At 45.6% G+C, this 21,019-nt stretch overlaps 1 protein-coding gene across 1 annotated transcript in view; it reads right to left on the reverse strand.

Annotated features, from left to right (window-relative positions):
- LOC139232747 (phosphatidylinositol phosphatase PTPRQ) overlaps positions 1-21,019 on the reverse strand; it is a 169,697-nt gene that overhangs the window by 46,601 nt on the left and 102,077 nt on the right. The window contains exons 3-4 of the mRNA XM_070863252.1: positions 16,305-16,491; positions 14,504-14,735 (exon numbers count right to left, since the gene is read on the reverse strand). Coding sequence (XP_070719353.1) covers positions 14,504-14,735; positions 16,305-16,491 — 419 coding nt within the window. The remainder of the gene's footprint in view (positions 1-14,503; positions 14,736-16,304; positions 16,492-21,019) is intronic.

Consider the following 21,019-nt stretch of genomic DNA (forward strand, 5'->3'; position numbering starts at 1 on the left):
CACCAGGGTTGTTGCTAGATTTGTGTTGTAGTTTTGGCAACTGGCTCTCGAGCTGACGTTTTATCTCAAGCCTACATTTAGTACGGCTTTCTCCCAACAGAATATCATGACCCCAAGAGGTGCTCGTATCCCTGGATGGGGTTCAGCTCCTGTGTCGGTCAATGATGTAAACAATCTTTGCAGAGTGAAATATTTAATACCAAGGATAATAACTCAAGCATATTAACCGTCTACACTACATTGGTGCTAGTGTAAACCCTGAAGCAAGCCCCAGTATAAAATGGGCCGCAGGTTCAGGTCTTCATCGGGGTTATTACTGGGGAGGAAGTGCAAGAGTAGCCAATATTATTCCAATTACAGTGGTTGATGCGGTGGAAAGAAAATTCAGTGCTCCCATGGAATACGAGAGTCGTGGCACCCCTACTCTGTCCATTACATTTGGTTCAAGGCATCATAACAGCATGTCTCAACAGGAAAAGAAATGTTAAGGGCATCAAGATCTGGATGTAGAGGCTTCACTTCTCAACTCAATCACAGTGAAGTGAGCTGCTTAAATTCAGGAGAAAGCAGCAACCAGATAAATGGTCTCAGGAAATAAAATCTACCGGAGGAGGGAATACCCACAGACCATGCATATTTAAAAAATATATACCATGAAGTAATTTGAGGCTTAGTCTCATCTGTGGTTTCATACAGGAGCTTCAAGGTATTTAAGAGTCCATCTGGTGGTTTATATTATCTGCATTCCTTGATAAGATTAACTGTATCACTTCAGGTATTCTTTGTTCTATATACAATCCATCTGAATGCCTTAAGCAGATTCCAGTTTGTAACTCATTCCAGCCTGCAACACTCCTGGTATGCATTATTCTATATATAGTCAAATTTATCTGTTTTGTCTTGTTAACACTGCTGTGAAGCCCCTTGGGACGCTTTACTACGTTAAAGGTGCTATATAAATAAAAGTTATTATTATTATATAATACAATCAAAATCCCTCAATTAGATTCCAATCTTTGACACACTCACAGGTATCCATTAATCTATATATACCATACAAAACCCTCAATTAAATTCCAGTCTGTAATTCACTCTTGGCTATCTGCTGTTCTATGGATAAACCACCCAAACCCCTCAATAAGATGCTAGTCTGTAACTCACTCTCGGGTATACATTATTCCACATATAAAAAATGCCTGAACCCCTTGTGACAGATGAGAGATGTGTCCTGTTTCAGGTGGTGATAATCTCTCTGCTGTACATGTTTTTATATGTAGGAATGTGCAGGTTGGAAAATTGTCTGTAACAAAAACATATGGCTCTTATCTGCTTTTACTTACAGATCTAGATATTCAACTATCTATATATAGCTAATGGCATTTGCAATTTAAGGGCCTCTACTTGTAATGTCTGTCACAAACCGGGGCCCTGTCTCCCAGACTTAGTTCTGCTTTGTCCAGAAGCTGGGTGAGTTTCCTGCGTCAGGTATCCCAGAGGCCAACCCCAATATCTTTGAAGCCTGACTTGATTGAACCATGTGTGGAGAGGTGATACACCATAAGTCAGCTTTATTAGTTGTCAACAATATCTGTTGGTTTTCGTTTATTAGCCAAGGTGTAAGGAATGAGCAATATAACTAGGACAAGCTCTGTAGTTCTCCAGTTCCTTTCTTACTATACTGCTATATCGGGAATCCTTTCTTTCTCATATAAAAGTTCATTATCAGAAACACATCCCAAACTTTCTCTCGAAGTCACACACCATTCTGACTTGGAAATATATCGGCGTTCCTTCATCGTCGCTGGTTCAAAATCCTGGATCTCTCTGGCAAACAGTACACAGATTGCAGCAGTTCAAGAAGGCGGCGCACCATCACCTTCTCAAGGGCAAATAGGGATGGGCAATCAATGCTGGCCTTGCCAATGGGCTTAATGCGGGGAAAAATATTACCGCCCGCCTACTTTTTTGGGGTGGAATCAATAGAATGGGCGAAATCAACGCCTATTATATCGCCCAACGTTACTTTCCGCACGGAATTAACGTGAGATTCAATATGAACGCCCGCCCACTGTTTTTGTCGTAAAGAGCATATTTACCCAAACTAGTGGCCATGGAGATCGCCCATCGTCAATTTCACCACCTCGCACACATATCGCCCACAATATCGCTCGCTCAAAAAACCGAACACAAAAAGCGGTGTGGCTGGCATTTGTTAAATCCCACTCTTACGTGAGGAACTGATATCGGAAAGATTTGCCTGAAAGCGCACTGATGTGAGTGACAACGCTGACACACTGCTGTGTGTGTCCAGCTCAGACATCAATGGTTCCCATCACCTTGGTGCCAGTTAAAGTTTACGTTGATTGATGTTAAGTTGTATTTAACCCTTTCATGGTAAGGAATCACCAGTGTGTAACGGTCCAGCTATCTGAGACAATGTGCAACAAGGTTATTTTCAATAACAAAAGTTTAATACCAACATTGGTCTGAAATCATAAGTATCACAGCCAATAACACCCAACCCCCGCCTACACCACACTTTTTCCACCATTGACATAAATCACATGTTCAACATGTCCACCAACACAGAATATAAAGGCAAAGCAGGAGCATGGTCCCAAGCCCCCATACATTGCAACAAATTGCATACACCCAGATGGAGAGATAACACAGCCATCACCTGTGCATATGCACCTCACTTTCCTTCCTCCCTCTCCTTCTTCTCCCCACCTCTATCCCTTCCCCCTCCTCGCTCCACGGCACCTGGCCGAGGGGCTCCCCGGGCGGTGCCTCATTGGGGGGGATGAAGGCAGATACGTTGGTTGCACGGGTACGGGAGCAGAGGGTGCTGAGGGGGCAACATTCTCTGATGCAGGAGCAGGATCTTGGTCCTTGCTCTCATCTGTCATTTACAGTGGTGGTGCGGAACCTAGGGATGGAGTGCCGTGCTCGGGCACCACTGGGAAGCCTGTGGCAGCAGTGTTCCTGGCTATCGCATTAATTATTAAGGATTGAAATAGCAGTGCATTTGGAAAGCAGTGACAGGAACGGTCCAATCAGCATGGATTTATGAAGGGGAAATCATTCTTGACAAATCTTCTGGAATTTTTTGAGGATGTAACTAGTAGAGTGGACAAGGGAGAACCAGTGGATGTGGTGTATTTGGACTTTCAAAAGGCCTTTGACAAGGTCCCACACAAGAGGGTAATATACTGACGTGGATAGAGAACTGGTTGGCAGGCAGGAAGCAGAGAGTCTGGATAAACGGGTCCTTTTCAGAACGGCAGGCATTGACTAGTGGAGTGTCGCAGGGCTCAGTGCTGGGACTTCAGCTCTTTACAATATACATCAATGATTTGGATGAAGGAATTGAGTGTAATATCTCCAAGTTTGCAGATGGCACTAAACTGGGTGGCGGTGTGAGCTGTGAGGGGGACGCTAAGAGGCTGCAGGGTGACTTGGACAGGTTAGGTGAGTGGGCAAATGCATGGCAGATGCAGTATAATGTGGATAAATGTGAGGTTATCCACTTTGGGGGCAAAACGCGAAGACAGAATATTATCTGAATGGCGGCAGATTAGGAAAAGGGGAGGTGCAACGAGACCTGGGTGTCATGGTTCATCAGTCATTGAAAGTTGGCATACAGGTACAGCAGGCGATGAAGGCGGCAAATGGTATGTTGGCCTTCATAGCTAGGGGATTTGAGTATAGGAGCAGGGAGGTCTTACTGCAGTTGTACAGGGCCTTGGTGAGGCCTCACCTGGAATATTGTGTTCAGTTTTGGTCTCCTAGTCTGAGGAAGAACATTCTTGCTATTGAGGGAGTGCAGCGAAGGTTCACCAGACTGATTCCCGGGATGGCTGGACTGACATATGAAGAGAGACTGGATCAATTGGGCTTTTATACATTGGAGTTTAGAAGGATGAGAGGGGATCTCATAGAAACATACAAGATTCTGACGGCACGGGACAGGTTAGATGCAGGTAGATTGTTCCCGATGTTGGGGAAGTCCAGAACCAGGGGACACAGTCTTAGGATAAGGGGTAGGCCATTAGGACTGAGATGAGGAGAAACTTCTTCACTCAGAGAGTTGTTAACCTGTGGAATTCCCTGCCAAAGAGAGTTGTTGATGCCAGTTCATTGGATATATTCAAGAGGGAGTTAGATATGGCCCTTACGGCTAAGGGAATCAAGGGGTATGGAGAGAAAGCAGGAAAGGGGTACTGATGGAATTATCGAATGGTGGTGCAGGCTCGAAGGGCAGAATGGCCTGCTCCTGCACCTATTTTCTATGTTTCTATGTTTCTATCCAGGGACTCCGCCATGCGCGGAATGTACTTGGTCATGGTGGCCAGGTGTCAGGATATGCCCCATAATGCTTCGATGAGCTGGTCACCAATGTCTACAATCCTCCTGGACAACTGTACCATCTCTCAGCTGTCATGTCGCACTCGTGGAATAGACCTGCCGCGTCCACGAGGCCTCCGCGGGATCGGCGCCATCCTGGGGACAAATGGGGTGCCTGTGGCGAGTTGCTTGGGGCCGGTATCTCCAGAGTGGAGGCGGGAATGATCGGAGGACCACTAGATGGCCTTGGGGTGGAATGGCTTCTGGAGCGTGGTGATGCAGATTCTTCGAAGTCTGCACTCTCATCCATCGAGAACAGACCCAGCGGATTGACGGGCGACAATCGGAGCTCCTCAGCACCAGATGTAGTAGGATCGTCCACCGACTCCTGCCCCGTGCCCCCACCTTCTGACCTGTGTGGCCTTGCCTTCAGCCGCGCTGCTGGCTGAGCTGCAAGACACAAATGAGGTTATTAGAGGAGAAGGGGGTGCTAGGGTGACAAGGTGAGTCCAGTGCTACACACAGCATATGCACAACAAAAGCACCATCGCTCTCAAAATCATCGCAGACATCACATTTCATGACCATCAACACATTGTGCATTGCAATGATTTTCATTAGGCCAGCATTATTTCTATGACACTTTTAGAAATCATCTATCATATATGATTGTTCGGATATGAGTTGTGTGGCATCTATTGACTTTACATCACGCAATGGTGTAAACTTTACTCATGTGGCATCACTTAAGGGTCTGCAGATGCGTCCATGGCTGTCCGGAGGTGCTTCCCCACGAGTGCGAGCACTCGCTCCTCCATCTCTGTGATGTTGCTGGGGACTGATGGCCCCCCACCTGTTCACCTCTGCACAGACCTCATCGTCGATAGCTTCTTCTGTAAAAGGCGACAGGACAATATGGAATGAGATCATTGCATGATATCATTGCTAGGCACTGTCACAGACACTGATGCAACACATAACTGACAGATGTAATCATGTTATTATGATCATTATCATTCTTTACCTAAAGACGCACACCGTGACCGCAGGCTTTGAGTAAAACATTCCCGGTAAAAGTGTAAGACCTCACATCTGCTGATAGTCACTCATGACTGTTACAAATCAAATTATATAAATACATAAGTACATGTAAATCAATGTAATACTTACTCGTGCGGCTCCCACAAGGTTGTTCCATCATTTGCGGCATTGGTTGCCCTCACGCACCTCTTTGGTCGCCGACGAGACCACCTCCGCTATCTCGGTCCATATCCTCAGGTAGGCCTTTGGTTTGGGCTTCCCATGCCCTCCCTGTGTCAAATCACCCCAGCGTAACTCGACCTCCTGCAGAAGGGAGGCATTTGCCTCGTCCGAGAACCTCCTGGCTCTTTTGCGGCCTCCAATGTGCTCCCCTCCCACCTCACTGCTCTCTCCAGCGTCAGTCTCCACAGCATGCTGTGATGCCTCCTCCTCTCCCTCCATTAAAGGGCAAATTTGGTCAAATATGTGGCTGATAACAGTTAATTTTTGTTTGCCTACTTGCTGTGAAGCTCTAAAGTCTCCCTCCTTCCTCCCAAAGCAGCCACACCACACCCAGCCACGCCTTCAGTCCCTCTGAGCTCCCTCTCTCTCTGTCTCCTCTTCTACACATGTCATGATGACCCTTGACCTCCAGAATCGCGGGAATCGAGCGTTGCCATGCCATTGCTAAGGACGGCCACACTTTACGGCAGAAGGGTCAAAAAAATTTCACACTACCGCCCATTTGATATCGCTCACGGTAACGCCCATTTTCAAAAATGTAAACTAGGTGTTTTGAGAATGGCCGAGAAGCCAGCGATCTGAAAATCCTTTTCTACCACCCACGCAAATAACGCCCATTTTTGGGCGATAAGCACAGAAGTGGAGGTTCTAGCCTATGGTCTGTCAGCATGGAGTTTGCTGTCACTTGGAGATATAGAAACATAGAAACATAGAAAAATAGGTGCAGGAGTAGGCCATTCGGCCCTTCGAGCCTGCACCGCCATTCAATAAGATCATGGCTGATCATTCCTTCAGTACCCCTTTCTTGCTTTCTCTCCATACCCCTTGATCCCCTTAACCGTAAGAGCCATATCTAACTCCCTCTTGAATATATCCAGTGAACTGGCATCAACAACTCTCTGTGGCAGGGAATTCCACAGGTTAACAACTCTCTGAGTGAAGATGTTTAGAAACATAGAAACATAGAAAATAGGTGCAGGAGTAGGCCATTCAGCCCTTCTAGCCTGCACCGCCATTCAATGAGTTCATGGCTGAACATTCAACTTCAGTACCCCATTCCTGCTTTCTCGCCATACCCCTTGATCCCCCTAGTAGTAAGGACCTCATCTAACTCCTTTTGAATATATTTCTCTTCATCTCAGTCCTAAATGGCCTACCCCTTATCCTAAGACTATGTCCCCTGGTTCTGGACTTCCCCAACATCGGGAACATTCTTCCCGCATCTAACCTGTCCAGTCCCGTCAGAATCTTATATGTTTCTATGAGATCCCCTTTCATCCTTCTAAGCTCCAGTGAATAAAGGCCCAGTTGATCCAGTTTCTCCTCATATGACAGCCCAGCCATCCCTGGAATATACGGATGGGTGGGGTGGCCCAGATTGTCCCCAGTGCTTAGTTCAATGGCAAAAGGATTCATTATTCACCCTCTATCCTCCAATTCCAGTTACTTCATATCTAAGATTGAGTTTCAGTTCAGAAGACAGCAAGGTCATGCCTGCAGATGTGGACTTCTGCATTGAGCATGAGCAAAGATTATTCAGAGCTCTAATGATAACACCCCTCAATTATATTTCAGCCTATAGCTCACTCCCAGGTACACCCGCTGGAGTGGAACTAAACTATAGAACTGTAAGAGGATAAAATACTATCACTAAAGTGGAAGTAGACAGACATATGGTCACTAAAGTGGATACTGAAGGTCGTGAATTGATCTGACACATGGTCCAGATTGAAGGGCTTATCAGTAATAGGAGGTTCTGAGGAATCGGGACTTCCTCCACGTTACGGTAGGGATTGTAATATATCGTAAATTGACCGATTGCATGTAAAACTCGCTTCTGTATGTAAAGCACGCTTATAACACTTGCTTACAATAGGTTTCAAGAAGGGGAAGCAGCAAAGCTTGCTACACAGCAAAGCTTGATGGTTAATGAACCATCCGTTGTGTTAACCCTAATACAGACTGATTCAATACTGAATAACACATCCACCAAGGACAGGAGGAAGTCATTAGTCTATTGTTGCAACATTTGAAGGGATGCTTGGGAACAAGATAGCAAACCCTGGGAAACAAGGTTAATTCGCACATCATGAGGAACTGAGGCAAAGTTGACACCACTGAACAACACAGTCCAGGAGGGTGATATGTGATGGAAGATGGACAGGTGGGCTCAGAGCCAGTCTGATGTAACTTTGCTGATAGCAGTAGGCCAACCGGTGGTTTTGTAGGAGGGTCGCACAGCTCGGAAACTGTATAACTGTAGATGTAATATCTTTGTTTTTAGAAGGTTCATCCGTGGACACTTCCCCTGTATGCTTGAATAAAAACCGGTTGAACCGAGGTTTCGTCTGTGTGATTCTGTGGTCACTATACGTGTGGGGATACAGGCAGGTTTCGATTCTTTATATAAGGGAGTCCACCATGAAGAAGAAAAGTCTTCTTTTTACCCGAACAAGAACCAATGGGAAGCTGTTCAACCTTCACCACCATCAGGCTAGATCCAAGGTCATCCCACCCTCTGTCAATGAACTACAGTACACAGATGACGCTTGCATCTGCGCACTCTCAGAGGCCGAACTCCAAGCCATCATCAACACCTTCACCGAGGTGTACAAAAGCATGGGTCTTACACTAATCATCTGTAAAACAACGGTCCTCCACCAATCTGACCAGCACTGATCCCCCAGTCATCAAAATCCATGACACAACATTGGACAATGTGGACCATTTTCCATACCTTGGGAGCCTTCTATCAGCAAGTGCAGACATCGATGATGAGGTCCAATACTGCCTCCAATGTGCCAGCGCAGCCTTTGCTCACCTGAGGAAGAGAGTGTTTGAAGACCAGGATCTCAAATCTGGCACCAAGCTTATGGTCTACAGGGCAGTAGTGATGCCCACCTTCCTATATGGCTCAGGGATGTGGACCATATACAGCAGACATCTCAAAGCGCTGGAGAAATACCACCAATGCTGCCTCCGCAAGATCCTGCAAATCCACTGGAAGGATAGACGCACCAACGTCAGTGTTCTCGCTCAGGCCAACATCCCCAGCTTCGAAGCACTGACCACACTTGACCAGCTCCGTTGGGTGGGCCACATCATCTGCATGCCCAACACGAAACTCCCTAAGCAGGCGCTCTACTCGGAGCTCCAACACGGCAAGCGAGCCCCAGGTAGGCAAAGGAAATGAATCAAGGACACCCTCAAAGCCTCCTTGATAAAGTGCAACATCCCCACTGACACCTGGGTGTCCCTGGCCCAAGACCGCCCTAAGTGGAGGAAGAGGATCTGGGAGGGCATTGAGCAGCTCGAGTCGCGTCGCCGAGTGCATGCAGAAGTCAAGCGCAGACAGCGGAAGGAGCGTGCGGCAAACCAGACTACCTACCCACCCTTTCCTTCAACCAAGGTCTGCCCCACCTGTGACAGAGACAGTAATTACCGTATTGGACTGTACAGCCACCTGAGAACTCACTTTTAGAGTGGAAGCAAGTCTTCCTCGATTTCGAGGGATTGCCTGTGATGATGATGACACATTAGTCTAGGGAGTAAATTTGCAAGGCATGTCCCAGTGCAAAACCTTGCTTGACAGGTGTGCAGATCAGAGTATTGGATGTGGAGTGCCCTGAATTAAGCATACGGAGTCCCACACCCAATTCCCCAATCCTGCCTGAAACAGAGCCGCAAAAAATTTACCCTCAGCAATAAGCCAACGGAAGCTCTTGAGTAGATTCTCACTTGTAACTTACTTCCAGATATCTGTTCTGTGGTTCATAAAAGAAATAAAGAAACAACTTGGATTTATATAGTGCATTTCATGACCTCAGGATGTTTCAATTGGCTTTGTAGCCAATAAGGTACTTTTTTGATGTATTGTCACTGTTATAATGCAGGAATGCACAATACGGAAGTTTCTTATCAATTCATTCACTCTCTATTATTGACCCAGGAGAGCAAAGCAAGAAAAAAGCATGCAAACTCTTTGAGATTCTCCACAGGTCAAGCCCAAGGAAGCCAGTTGTTCACTGTGACAAAGTCTGAGCCCTCTAGATTCAGGGTCTGACTCACCCATGCACACTTGTACCACAGTTGAGGTCAGGAGGAACTACAGCTTGGAGTCGTTGGCTGAAATAAGACTCTTCAGTCAAGGGTCTGCAACCAGCTCCTCCCCTCACTTCCAGAAAGGACGTAGTTTAAGCCTTCCATGTTATTCATCCAGGACTGGACAACAAAACATCCGTTACATAAAAATAAAATACATTTGTACTGTTGCTTACAAAGACCCTAACTGGGCAGAGACTAAAATTGTCGACTTTATGAAATTTGAACCATTGTGCTTTTTATACCAGAAGGAGGGTTTAACCTGCAACAAGTATTTTTTTAATTTTAATTTCTGACATTTTGATTCCTGTGGTTCCCTTGGGCTCTCAGGACTTCAACAAATCTGTCATGGCCAAAAAGAGAGATTTGGCCCAACGATAAACTTACATACATAAAAACATGAGAAATAGGAACAGGAGTAGGCCATCTGCCCCCTTGAGCCTGCTCTGCCATTTAATAAGATCATGACTGATCTGATCATGAACTCAGCTCCACTTCCCTGCCCGCTTCTCATAACCTTTCACTCCCTTATCGTTCACAAATCTGTCCATCTTCATCTTAAATATATTTAATGAGCCAGCCTCCACAGCTCTCTGGGGCGAGAGAAGAAATTCCTGCTTATCTCAGTTCTAAATGGGCGGACCCTTATTCTGAAACTATGCCCCCTAGTTCTAGATTCCCCAACAAAGGGAAACATCCTCTCTGCATTTACCTTATCGAGCCCCCTCAGTATCTTATGTGGTTCAATAAGATCACCTCTCATTTTTCTAAACTTCAATGAGTATAGACCCAACCTGCTCAACCTTTCTTCATAAATCAACCCCTTCATCTCAGGAATCAACCTAGTGAACCTTCTCTGAACTGTCTCCAATGCAAGTATATCCTTTCTCAAATACGGAGACCAAAACTGTACACAGTACTCTAGATGTGGCCTCACCAATACTCTGTACAGTTGTAGCAGGACTGCTCTGCTTTTATATTCCATCCCTTTTGCAATAAAGGCCAACATTTCATTTGCCTTCCTGATTACTTGCTGTACCTGCATACTAACATTTTATGTTTCATGCACAAGGACCCCCAGGTCCCTCTGTACTACAGCATTTTGTAATTTCTCTCCATTTAAATAATCATTTGCTTTTTTAATTTTCCTGCCAAAGTGGATAACCTCACACTTTCCCACATTATACTCCATCTGCCAAATGTTTGCCCACTCATTAGCCTGTCTATATCCCTTTACAGATTTTTTGTGTCCTTATCACAACTTGCTTTCCCACCCATCTTTTTATCATCAGCAAACTTGGCTGCATTACACTCAGTTCCTTCATTCAAGTCATTAATGTAGATTGTAAGTAGTTGAGGCCCCAGCACCGATCCCTGTGGCACCCGACTGGTTACAGTTTGCCAACCAGAAAAACGTGTCGACTGCCTTTGAGGCTCGTATTGCGTATGTTGACTGCACCAATTGGAAGCCGAGGGCAGTACCAACAATGCGTCAGTGCAACAATATACCCAAAGAGATCTCCAACATATTCAGTAGGTGCCAACATGCTATTTTCTGCCAGTATTTTATTCTGGGGTCCAAAGTCAATTCCATCCCAAAAATCTCCCAAATGGTTTAAACCCAACAATTTGTATTTGAGACTCCTTCGACCACTGGGGAGCACACAGGCATCGCTGCAGTCAAGAAAAAAGGAACATATTCATATTTACAATGTCAAGAGATTGGGACAAATCCCTTTCCCAGCTCATTCAGCCTCCCAAACAAAATGGACACTGTCACTCCTTCACTTTCAGCATTAGATGCAGACGGACCATCCTGCCGACAATGTGAAGGAAAAATGAAGATTGGCAAGCCATCAGAATACTGCGCACCTACTGCTTGTACATCCAGAGATCCTAGCCAAAATGTATCAGTGGAGATTGGCCACCCTGCAACAGATATCTAGTCACATTATACCTCCCTACTTCGCACCAACTTCAGTCCCTGCTCAAGTGGATTAGAAAGTAAAAACAATCTTTTTCTTATAGGTGTGTCAATATTCTTATTTGCCTGTAATCAACTTTTTTTTAATGATTACACCTCTGAAGCACCTTGGGAAGTTTTTCTCTGTTAAAGGAGTTATATAGACGCAAGTTGTTGCTGTTGTTGTTGTTAATTGCCATTTCATATATTTGTAAAGACGGTAAGGTAAATTTTACAAACGCACACTCCCAGTGCTGAAGCTCACCTGCTGGGAGCACGCATCAGGAATTTTCCAACCCCTAATGGATGGAAAGCATGCATTTAGAAAATGTATCTTGTATCACGATAATGAATCCTTCAACCTAAGCCCATGTATTAATCATCTCTTTACCACACCTTCTGCCAAGTGAGAAAAATTATACACAATTACACACAAAAGTAAACTGTCCCACAGTACATCTTATAGGAGATGTAAGAATCTCATTGTGATGTTCAGATGATAAGCCTCACTAGTTTCGCTCTTGCTATTTATGTCACTTGACTCCCTAATCAGGTCATTGCCTCTCTTCTAAGCACTCCTCAGCGAACCGCTATCCGATACATCAACCAACAGAATGCCACAATTGAACTGCAGTTTTGTAATCAAACCTGGGTATCTATTATTCCTCATATTATTTTTTTAAATGTTCATTTTCACAATGATTGGTTGTTCCAGACACGGATAGCAGCCATCGGCCGGCCAACAGCAAGTTGCGGTGATGTAGAAAATGGTGGCACGTGTCTCATCTTTGGGTGCGAGGATCACCATTCTATAGACTGTCTGGAAAAAAAACACCTCCTTGACAAGTACAACCGGAAAGTATTCAAGAAGGCATAGCCCTTGTCTCAATGCTCCAATCACCATTTCAGCCATCGCATTCTTTAATATGAACAAATAAAAGTGACAGAGAGGAAAAGACCTGTGCTGTATGACCATGGTGAAATTGAACATCATGATCTGCAATGTCCCCTCCACCCACCCACCAGCATCCATGTGATCTCCTGGGAGAGGCAAGATATCTTTGTATCTACATTGTTTGAGGTGGGTTCAGGGGTGGGAAAAGGGAACGAGAACATTTCCACAGCCACTTGAATTATGGCGCATATTGATTTCGACATTTCACTGTGTGAACTTCCTCTTTTTACTAACTTTACTAATGCTGCTGTTTCAGATATTGTACAAGGAATTTCATACAGATACATGATGCCTCCATATGCTAATATGTGCAGAGTATCACTTAGAGGCCAATTCATTTTCTCATATTTTTATTCCTCCTCCATTTTCCTCCCTTTTATCTTTCCAGGTGCCACATACCTTCTCTGGTTTGAGAATGTGCTGAAGCCCTGCCCCCCACCTCCGACGATAATATTGTGAAATCAGCTGCTCGAAAGTGTTTCATCGTAACCTTAGGTGCCAGTTCTCTCCAATTCTCCCTCCCTTTGGCATTGGCATTAAGAAGTCAATATGTGGAGATTTGCAGCAAGAAACCCACTGTGGATAAAAGGAAGCATTTTCTGTCTCTAATGTATATGGCGTTGGCTTCTTTCTATTTGTCACAGTACACATAGGGTTAAAACTCTTTACACACACATGAAATGGTCTAGCCTGTTTTTATACACCGTCAGAACAGGAACTTATGACCTGCCAAGTGTCCAAACGAGAGGCCAAGGAATATATACTTGATTAGCATCTCTAGTGGAGTTTAAGTGATACGCATTTAAATTTCCTTTCCCATGGTCATTTTTTTGAAACTATTTTCAGCACACCTTAATCAAGTTGAATGGTCTATCTGAAGCCATCAGAAAGAAATAGGTGGGCCAGAGAGAGTCTGTAGATGATCAGCAACAGCAAAAAGGCCACATTTGATATTTATATTACAATTCAGCACAGCAGAGGTGACTGTTTATTATTTTCTACCAACTCAAGCAGAGATGGTTACTGTAAAACCTACACTAAGTCACTGTTATTGTTCACTTATCCACTTAATAATTCCATTGGTATTTCTAGCTCAAGCCACATTTTAATGAAATGTTCATTCTGTCATCTTCCGAAGTTAATTAAGCTCGCGGGAGGTCACGAGATATACCCAGTGAGCCAAAATAAAGTGAAGGAGGTTTATGTTCAATCTGAGGGGTTGATACAAATGACCTAGATACAGGTAAAGGCAAATTCCAGGCCTTGGGAAGCAAGAGTTCGCTTACACGAGTGATCTGAGATGCTAAAGTTTAGAAAAATAATCTGGAGTAAAAACCAAAAACATAACTCCCACTTCTAACCATTCTGTTTGTACTTCTCCTTCATTTGTACTCAGTTTTCTTCTCTTTATGTTTACGCAAGACGCCTGGACTGAGAGGCAACCATTGCAGGGGTCAATGCCATTCAAGTTAGTTGTGAGAGCTGTTGAGAAGCAGCATGGGTCGCTTACCTTCTGATATTTCGGCCCACTGGGATGGGGAACTCTTGTCTCATGCAAAGCATTTACTGCATGACTACAATTGGAAACTTGCTATGGTCAGAGCTGAAGGAGCAAGTACATAGCCTACTATTACATAGAATTTTACAGCACAGAAACAGGCCATCCAGCCCAACAGGTCGATGTTGGTGTTTATGCGCTACACGAGCCTCTGGATGACTTGGGTTATCCTGCACCACGTTTCCCACAACACCACCAACAGAGGAATTTCCAGGCATTTTGAAATTAGCTTTGTTCGCAGAGTGACTCTCCGTGTGCTAGTGTGGTCACGGCACACGACGAGAGATACAACACGGAGAAGAGGAATGCTGCTTACCCGTCTTGTCCACACCCAGAGATGCGATCAGCTTGCCGAGCATGTGCCGGGAGTTAGCTGGTTCCAAGAGCTTCCTACAGCCAGACTCGCAGACAGCGATCCTCGCCAGAACCAGAGCAGCATTGCTGGCTGTCCAGTCATTCACACTGTCCAGCAGAGCAGTCACATTGCTCACTATCTCCTCAAGGTGAGAATCGTTCAGTAACCACTGTCGGCCTTCACAGGTCTCAGCCTGAAACAAAAAATACAAAGCCCGTATAGCAAAAACATTTTAAGTGCTTGCTTCTCTTTTGAGATGAAGAACATTTGATGCTTATTTGGAAAATAAAGCCCTGACATGAGCTGTGGTATGAGTGTTGGGGATTTGTGATTCCCACAAAAGCAAATTTCCCACTATCCCGCTGGTTAGACCCCATATGGAGCACTGTGTTCAGTTCTGGACACTGCACCTCAGAAAGGATATATTTCCTTTCCGCCATTGTTCATTGTTCATAAGTTTATATGTAACCTTCAGGGCTGCTGACCGAGGGCTGTTTGGCTCTTTGTCGGCCGGAGCGGACGCGATGGGCCGAAATGTCCTCCTTCTGCGCTGTAAATTTCTATGTTTCTATATTGGCCTTGGAGGGGTTGTGGCGCAAATGCACCAGAATGATACTAGGGCTAAAAGGGTTAAATTATGAGGACGGCTTGCATAGACTAGGCTTGTATTTCCTTGAGTACCGAGGATTAAGGAGTGAGCTAATTGATTAAAGGAGTTGATAGGGTAGATAGAGAGAAAATATTTCCTGTGATGAGGAAGTCCAGAAGAAAGGGGGCATCATCTTAAAATTAGTGCTCGGATGTTCAGGGTGATGTCAGGAAGCACTTCTTCATACAAAAGGTTGTGGAAATCTGGAACTCTCTCCCCAAAAGCTGTTGCAGATGGGGGTCAATTGAAAGTTTCAAAACTGAGATCAATAGGTTTTTGTTAGGCAATTGTATTAAGGGTTATGGAACCAAGGGGGGAGGGGGCTGCTAGATAGAGTTAAGATACAGATCGGCCATGATCTAACCGAATAGGAGAGCAAGCTCGAGGGGCCGAATGGCCTGTTCCTGTTCCTATCCCAGCAGAAGGAGAAGGAGCTAGTTACAAGTGAGGCAAAAATAGATTTGGTGGTCATTGAACCCCAACCCACTCTGGTACACTGCTGAGCAATTGGCTCATAAACAGCCTCCAAGGGGCCTGGAAGAAGGGTGCTTGCCTGATGAATGGTGCCTGAAGGGGGTAAGGGGAGATACATTTGAAAAGGAGATCAAAAGACAAGGGAGGTTCATTTTTTGGTAAGTACGATCCAAAAAAAGCCCTGGTTATACGACAAGTAACTGATCATCCTGCACAAGTCCATGCGGAGTGGTGATCCGAGAAAGGATTTTAAGTGCAAAGAGTTAAAGATTTTCTTTTGAAACTGATGGTGATGGCCAACTGATTCACTAATTACTGATTGTGCCAAGGGGATTCTATGTGCATGTGGATGTTCAAACTCTAATGTTCAAATCAACATACATTGGTGAGACCTTTTCCTTGTGTAATGAAGCAGAGCAGAGGTTAAGATTGACTGTCGTTGGGAGCATCCTGTCATGATTCCAAAATAAACATCAAGATTCAATTCAATTTATCATATGCTAATCACAGTTCCTTAATCATTTACATTTTCCTCGGTTTTTGATTTAATGTAAGCTATGCCTGTGGTGTAAAAGTCACATTGGTGGCTCTGAGGCTGGACACTCCTGTCTAATGCCCAGAGTTGATGAATATTCTTACCATTGTGCCGAGAGTCCCAGCAGCATTCGTCACTGCTTCAGCATCTGTCCACTTTAACATGGAATTCAGGTTGCCAAGGAGATTGTCAGATTCCAACAGCTGGGTCTGTGCCACTGTCACCAAACGCTGAGCGCCAACCTCGTTTTCCGCAATTGTGCCCAGTATGTATGCCACATTACTGCAGAGGCTGCAAATTAGAACAATGCAAATGAATAATACAGCAAGCGTTATTAATCACTGATGCACAGAGCTAATCATTAGGTACAGCAGATATGTACCAATATGAAGTTAAGGTGATTGAGCATGATTCTGGGAACATTAAAAATGGTTCTTTCACATCACCATGGGTTATATATATTGCAGTATAATTCACTCACATTTTGACCACTGCATCTCTACCTCATACTGTACACCATCAGTGCTTAATTCTTCCAGCATCATGCTCACAGTCCACCTCCCCCACTAATTAATGGGATATTGACATCTCAAAAAGCCTTTAGCTACTTTTTCTTGCTTTGGAGAAGTAGAGGTACCATATGTTACACTTGTCACGATGATGAAGATGCAACAGTGACAAAACCCCATCCTGATCCATATTCTAAACATCTTTTGCATGTAGAAAATATTGTGAATTTAAAATAGAACTCTTTGCTCTCTCCTGAAAAGAATGGTTTTGTCTTTTTGTGGGGAATGTGAGACAATCCACAACTCCGTCTAGAGATAGCTATAGCTGTTGACTGACTATACTTCCAAGTTCATTGGATCAGAAAGAAAGAAAGACTTCCATTTATACAGCGTCTTTCATGACCTCCAAACGTCCCAAAGCGCTTTACAGCCAATGAATTTGGTGTGTATGGAGAAAGAGTCAGACTGAATACTGTGAGCTCAAAGTAAAGTGTGACCTTAGTCTTTTATTGCAGGTCTCCAGAGTGCCTCTCCAACCTGTGAAGCCTCCTTAAATACCTGTGCTCCCAAGGGATTATGGGATTCCTTGGGACTCCAGGCGATGAGCCCTCTGGTGGCTGTACAGAGTAAATACAAGTCCACATATATAACAACACTCCCCCCCAAAGTCAATAGTGTAACTATTTACAATGTTAGTCGATCTGGGGCCCTTCTTACCCTGGTTGATCATTGCGGTGTGAAAGCTGGTGTTGTTGAATCATTTGTTGGGCCCTCGCTGGACTGTTGTGCAGCTGGCCTTGCTGGGCTGCCTGGTGTGTTGGGCCCTGCAGGGCTGCTGTGCATGATGGGTTCTGCTTCATGGTAAACTTTGGTGCTGGTTGCCACTGGTGTGTATTTTGGGGGATCAAAAAAGGTAGGATCCAAGGTGGGTTGCTCAGGATAGTCCGTGAATCTGAGTTTGATTTGGTCCAAGTGTTTCCGGTGAATGAGTCCATTTCAAAGTTTGACCCGAAATACCCTGCTCCCCTCTTTGGCCACAACAGTGCCGGGAAGCCACTTGGGAACTTGTCCATAATTTAATACAAATACAGGATCATTGATTTCAATCTCGCTGGACACATTTGCGCCATCATGGTATGCACTTTGTTGAAGCCGCCTGCTCTCTACCTGTTCATGTAGATCAGGGTGAACGAACGAGAGCCTTGTCTTAAGTGCTCTTTTCATGAGCAGTTCAGCAGGTGGGATCCCAGTGAGTGAGTGGGGTCTCATGCGGTAACTAAGCAGGACTCAGGATAGGCGAGTCTGCAGCGAGCCTACAGTTACCCTCTTCAAGCCTTGCTTGATGGTTTGCACTGCTCTCCCTGCCTGAACATTGGACGCTGGTTTACACAGGGCAGATGTGACAGGTTTGATCCCGTCATGGGTCATGAATTCTTTGAACTCAGCACTGGTAAAACATGGCCCGTTGTCGCTCACCAGGACATCGGGTAAGCCGTGAGTGGCAAACATGGCCCGCAGGCTTTCAGTAGTGGCAGCGGACATGCTAGCCGACATTATCTCACATTCAATCCACTTGGAGTACGTGTCTACAACCACAAGGAACATTTTACCCAAGAACGGGCCTGCATAGTCGACGTGTACCCTAGACCACAGTTTGGAGGGCCAAGACCATAAACTTAGCGGCATCTGCCTGGGTACATTGCTTAACTGTGAGCATGTATTACATCTGTGAACGCAGGACTCTAAGTCCGCATCGATACCGGGCCACCACACATGGGATCTGGCTATCGCTTTCATCATTACGATGCCTGGGTGGGTACTGTGGAGGTCATTGATGAAGGTGTCTCTGCCCTTCTTGGGGACAACTACTCGATTGCCCCACAGAAGACACTCTGCCTGTATAGACATTTCATTTTTGCGCCGCTGGAATGGCTTTATCTCTTCCTGCATTTCCACTGGGACACTGGACCTGCTCCCGTGAAGCACATAGTTTTTGACTAGAGATAATAAGGGGTCCTGGCTTGTCCAGGTTTTGATCTGCTGGGCAGTGACAGCTGATTGCTCACTCTCAAATGCTTCCATAACCATGGCTAGATCTGCGGGCTGTGCCATTTCCACCCCCGTGGTGGACAATGGCAGCCTACTGAGAGCATCAGCGCAGTTTTCTGTGCCTGGCCTGTGGCGGATGGCTTGGTTGTATGCGGACAACGTGAGCGCCCATCTCTGGACGTGGGCCGATGCGTTGGTATTTATTCCTTTACTCTCGGAAAACAGGGATATAAGTGGCTTATGGTCAGTTTCCAATTCGAATTTTAGCCCAAACAGGTATTAATGCATTTTCTTTACCGCATGGACACACCCAACGCTTCTTTCTCAATCATGCTGTAGGCTCTCTCAGCCTTAGACAGGCTCCTGGATGCATAAGCAACCGGTTGCAGCTTCCCGAAATCATTAGCTTGTTGCAATACACACCCGACACCATATGACGACGCATCACATGCCAGTACCAAATGCTTACATGGATCATACAACACAAGCAATTTGTTTGAGCAATAACAATTTTCTCGCTTTTACAAAGGCATTTTCTTGACTTTTGCCCCAAACCCATTCGCCCCCTTTTCATAGTAAGACATGTAGTGGTTCTAGCAGCGTGCTGAGACCCGGTAAGAAGTTACTAAAGTAGTTCAAGAGTCCAAGAAACGGTGCAGCTCCGTCACGTTCTGTGGCCTCGGTGCGTTCTCGATTGCCTCTGTCTTCGCGTTGGTGGGCCTGATGCTGTACGCCGCAATCCTCCTTCCCAAAAACTCCACTTCAGGAGCCAGGAAAACACACTTTGAGCGTTTAACCTGAACCCCACGCGGTTGAATCGACTAAGAACCTCCTCCAGGTTCTGCAGGTACTCGACTGTGTTCCGACCTGTGACCAAGATGTCGTCCTGGAAGACCACAGTGTGCAGAACCGACATTCAGTAAACTTTCCTTGTTTCTCTGGAATATCGCCGCCGCTGATCGGATTCCAAACGGGCATCTGTTATAAACAAAAAGACCTTTGTGCGTGTTGATGCAGGTGAGGGCCTTCGATGATTCCTCCAGTTCCTGCGTCATGTAGGCTGAAGTCAGATCCAGCTTCGTGAATGTCTTTCCTCCCGCCAGCGTTGCAAAGAGGTCATCAGCCTTTGGTAGTGGGTATTGGTCCTGCAGGGAGAAACGATTGATAGTTACTTTGTAATCGCCACAGATTCTGACGGTGCCATTTCCCTTGCGGACTGGGACAATAGGACTGGCCCACTCACTGAATTCGATCAGTGAAACGATGCCCTCTCTTTGCAGCCGGTCTAGCTCGATCTCTACCCTTTCTCTCATCATGTACGGTACTGCTCTCGTCTTGTGATGGATGGGTCACGCCCCCGGAATTAGGTGGATCTGCACTTTTGCTCCTTGGAATTTCCCGATGCCTGGTTTGAACAGCGAAGGAAATTTGTTTAAGACCTGGGCACACAAAGTGTCATCAGCGGGCGGCAGCGCTCGGATGTCGTCCCAGTTCCAGCGTATCTTTCCCAGCCAGCTCCTGCCGAGCAGCGTGGGACCATTGCCCGGTACCACCCAGAGTGGTGGCTTGTGCACCGCTCCATCGTAGGAGATCTTTAAGGTAGCACTGCCGATTACAGGAATCAGTTCTTTAGTGTAAGTTCTTAGTTTTGTGTGAACTAGAGTTAAGACTGGCCTTGAGGCCTTGTTGCACCACAACCTTTCGAAAATCCTTTTGCCTATGATAGACTGGCTTGCGCCCGTGTCCAGCTCCATTGACACCGGGAGTCCATTTAGTTCAAAATTCAGCATTATCGGGGGACAATTCGTGGTGAATGTGTGCATCCCATGTACCTCTGCCTCCTCTATCAGAGACTCTGGTTTGTCATGCTCCTCCATGGATCTGTCCTCTTCTGCAACATGGTGGTTTGCAGGTTTAACAAGCTTTGCAGCTCGCCTTCACACTCGTAGGTGGTGTCCCATTGTTCCACAGCCCTTGCAAACGTTCTCTTTGAATCGGCATGAATGGAAATGATGATCACTCCCGCAGCACCGACAAGGTGTTAATGGCCTAGCATTCATCACCCTTGATGGTGGACTCTGAGTCATCTGCGGACGTGCAGCTGCAGGTATGTGTGACCTGCTCTGTACGTTACGATTCGAAAACAACATCACTTTGTTCACAGTAATTGTAGCAGCACTTGTGTGCTGAGAGATTTGCTTCGTATTTTCACTGGTGGCAATGAATGCCTGGGCTATCGCTATGGCCTTACTCAAGGTTGG

Source organism: Pristiophorus japonicus, chromosome 20 (genome assembly GCF_044704955.1).
Source record: "Pristiophorus japonicus isolate sPriJap1 chromosome 20, sPriJap1.hap1, whole genome shotgun sequence".
NCBI lineage: Eukaryota > Metazoa > Chordata > Chondrichthyes > Pristiophoridae > Pristiophorus > Pristiophorus japonicus.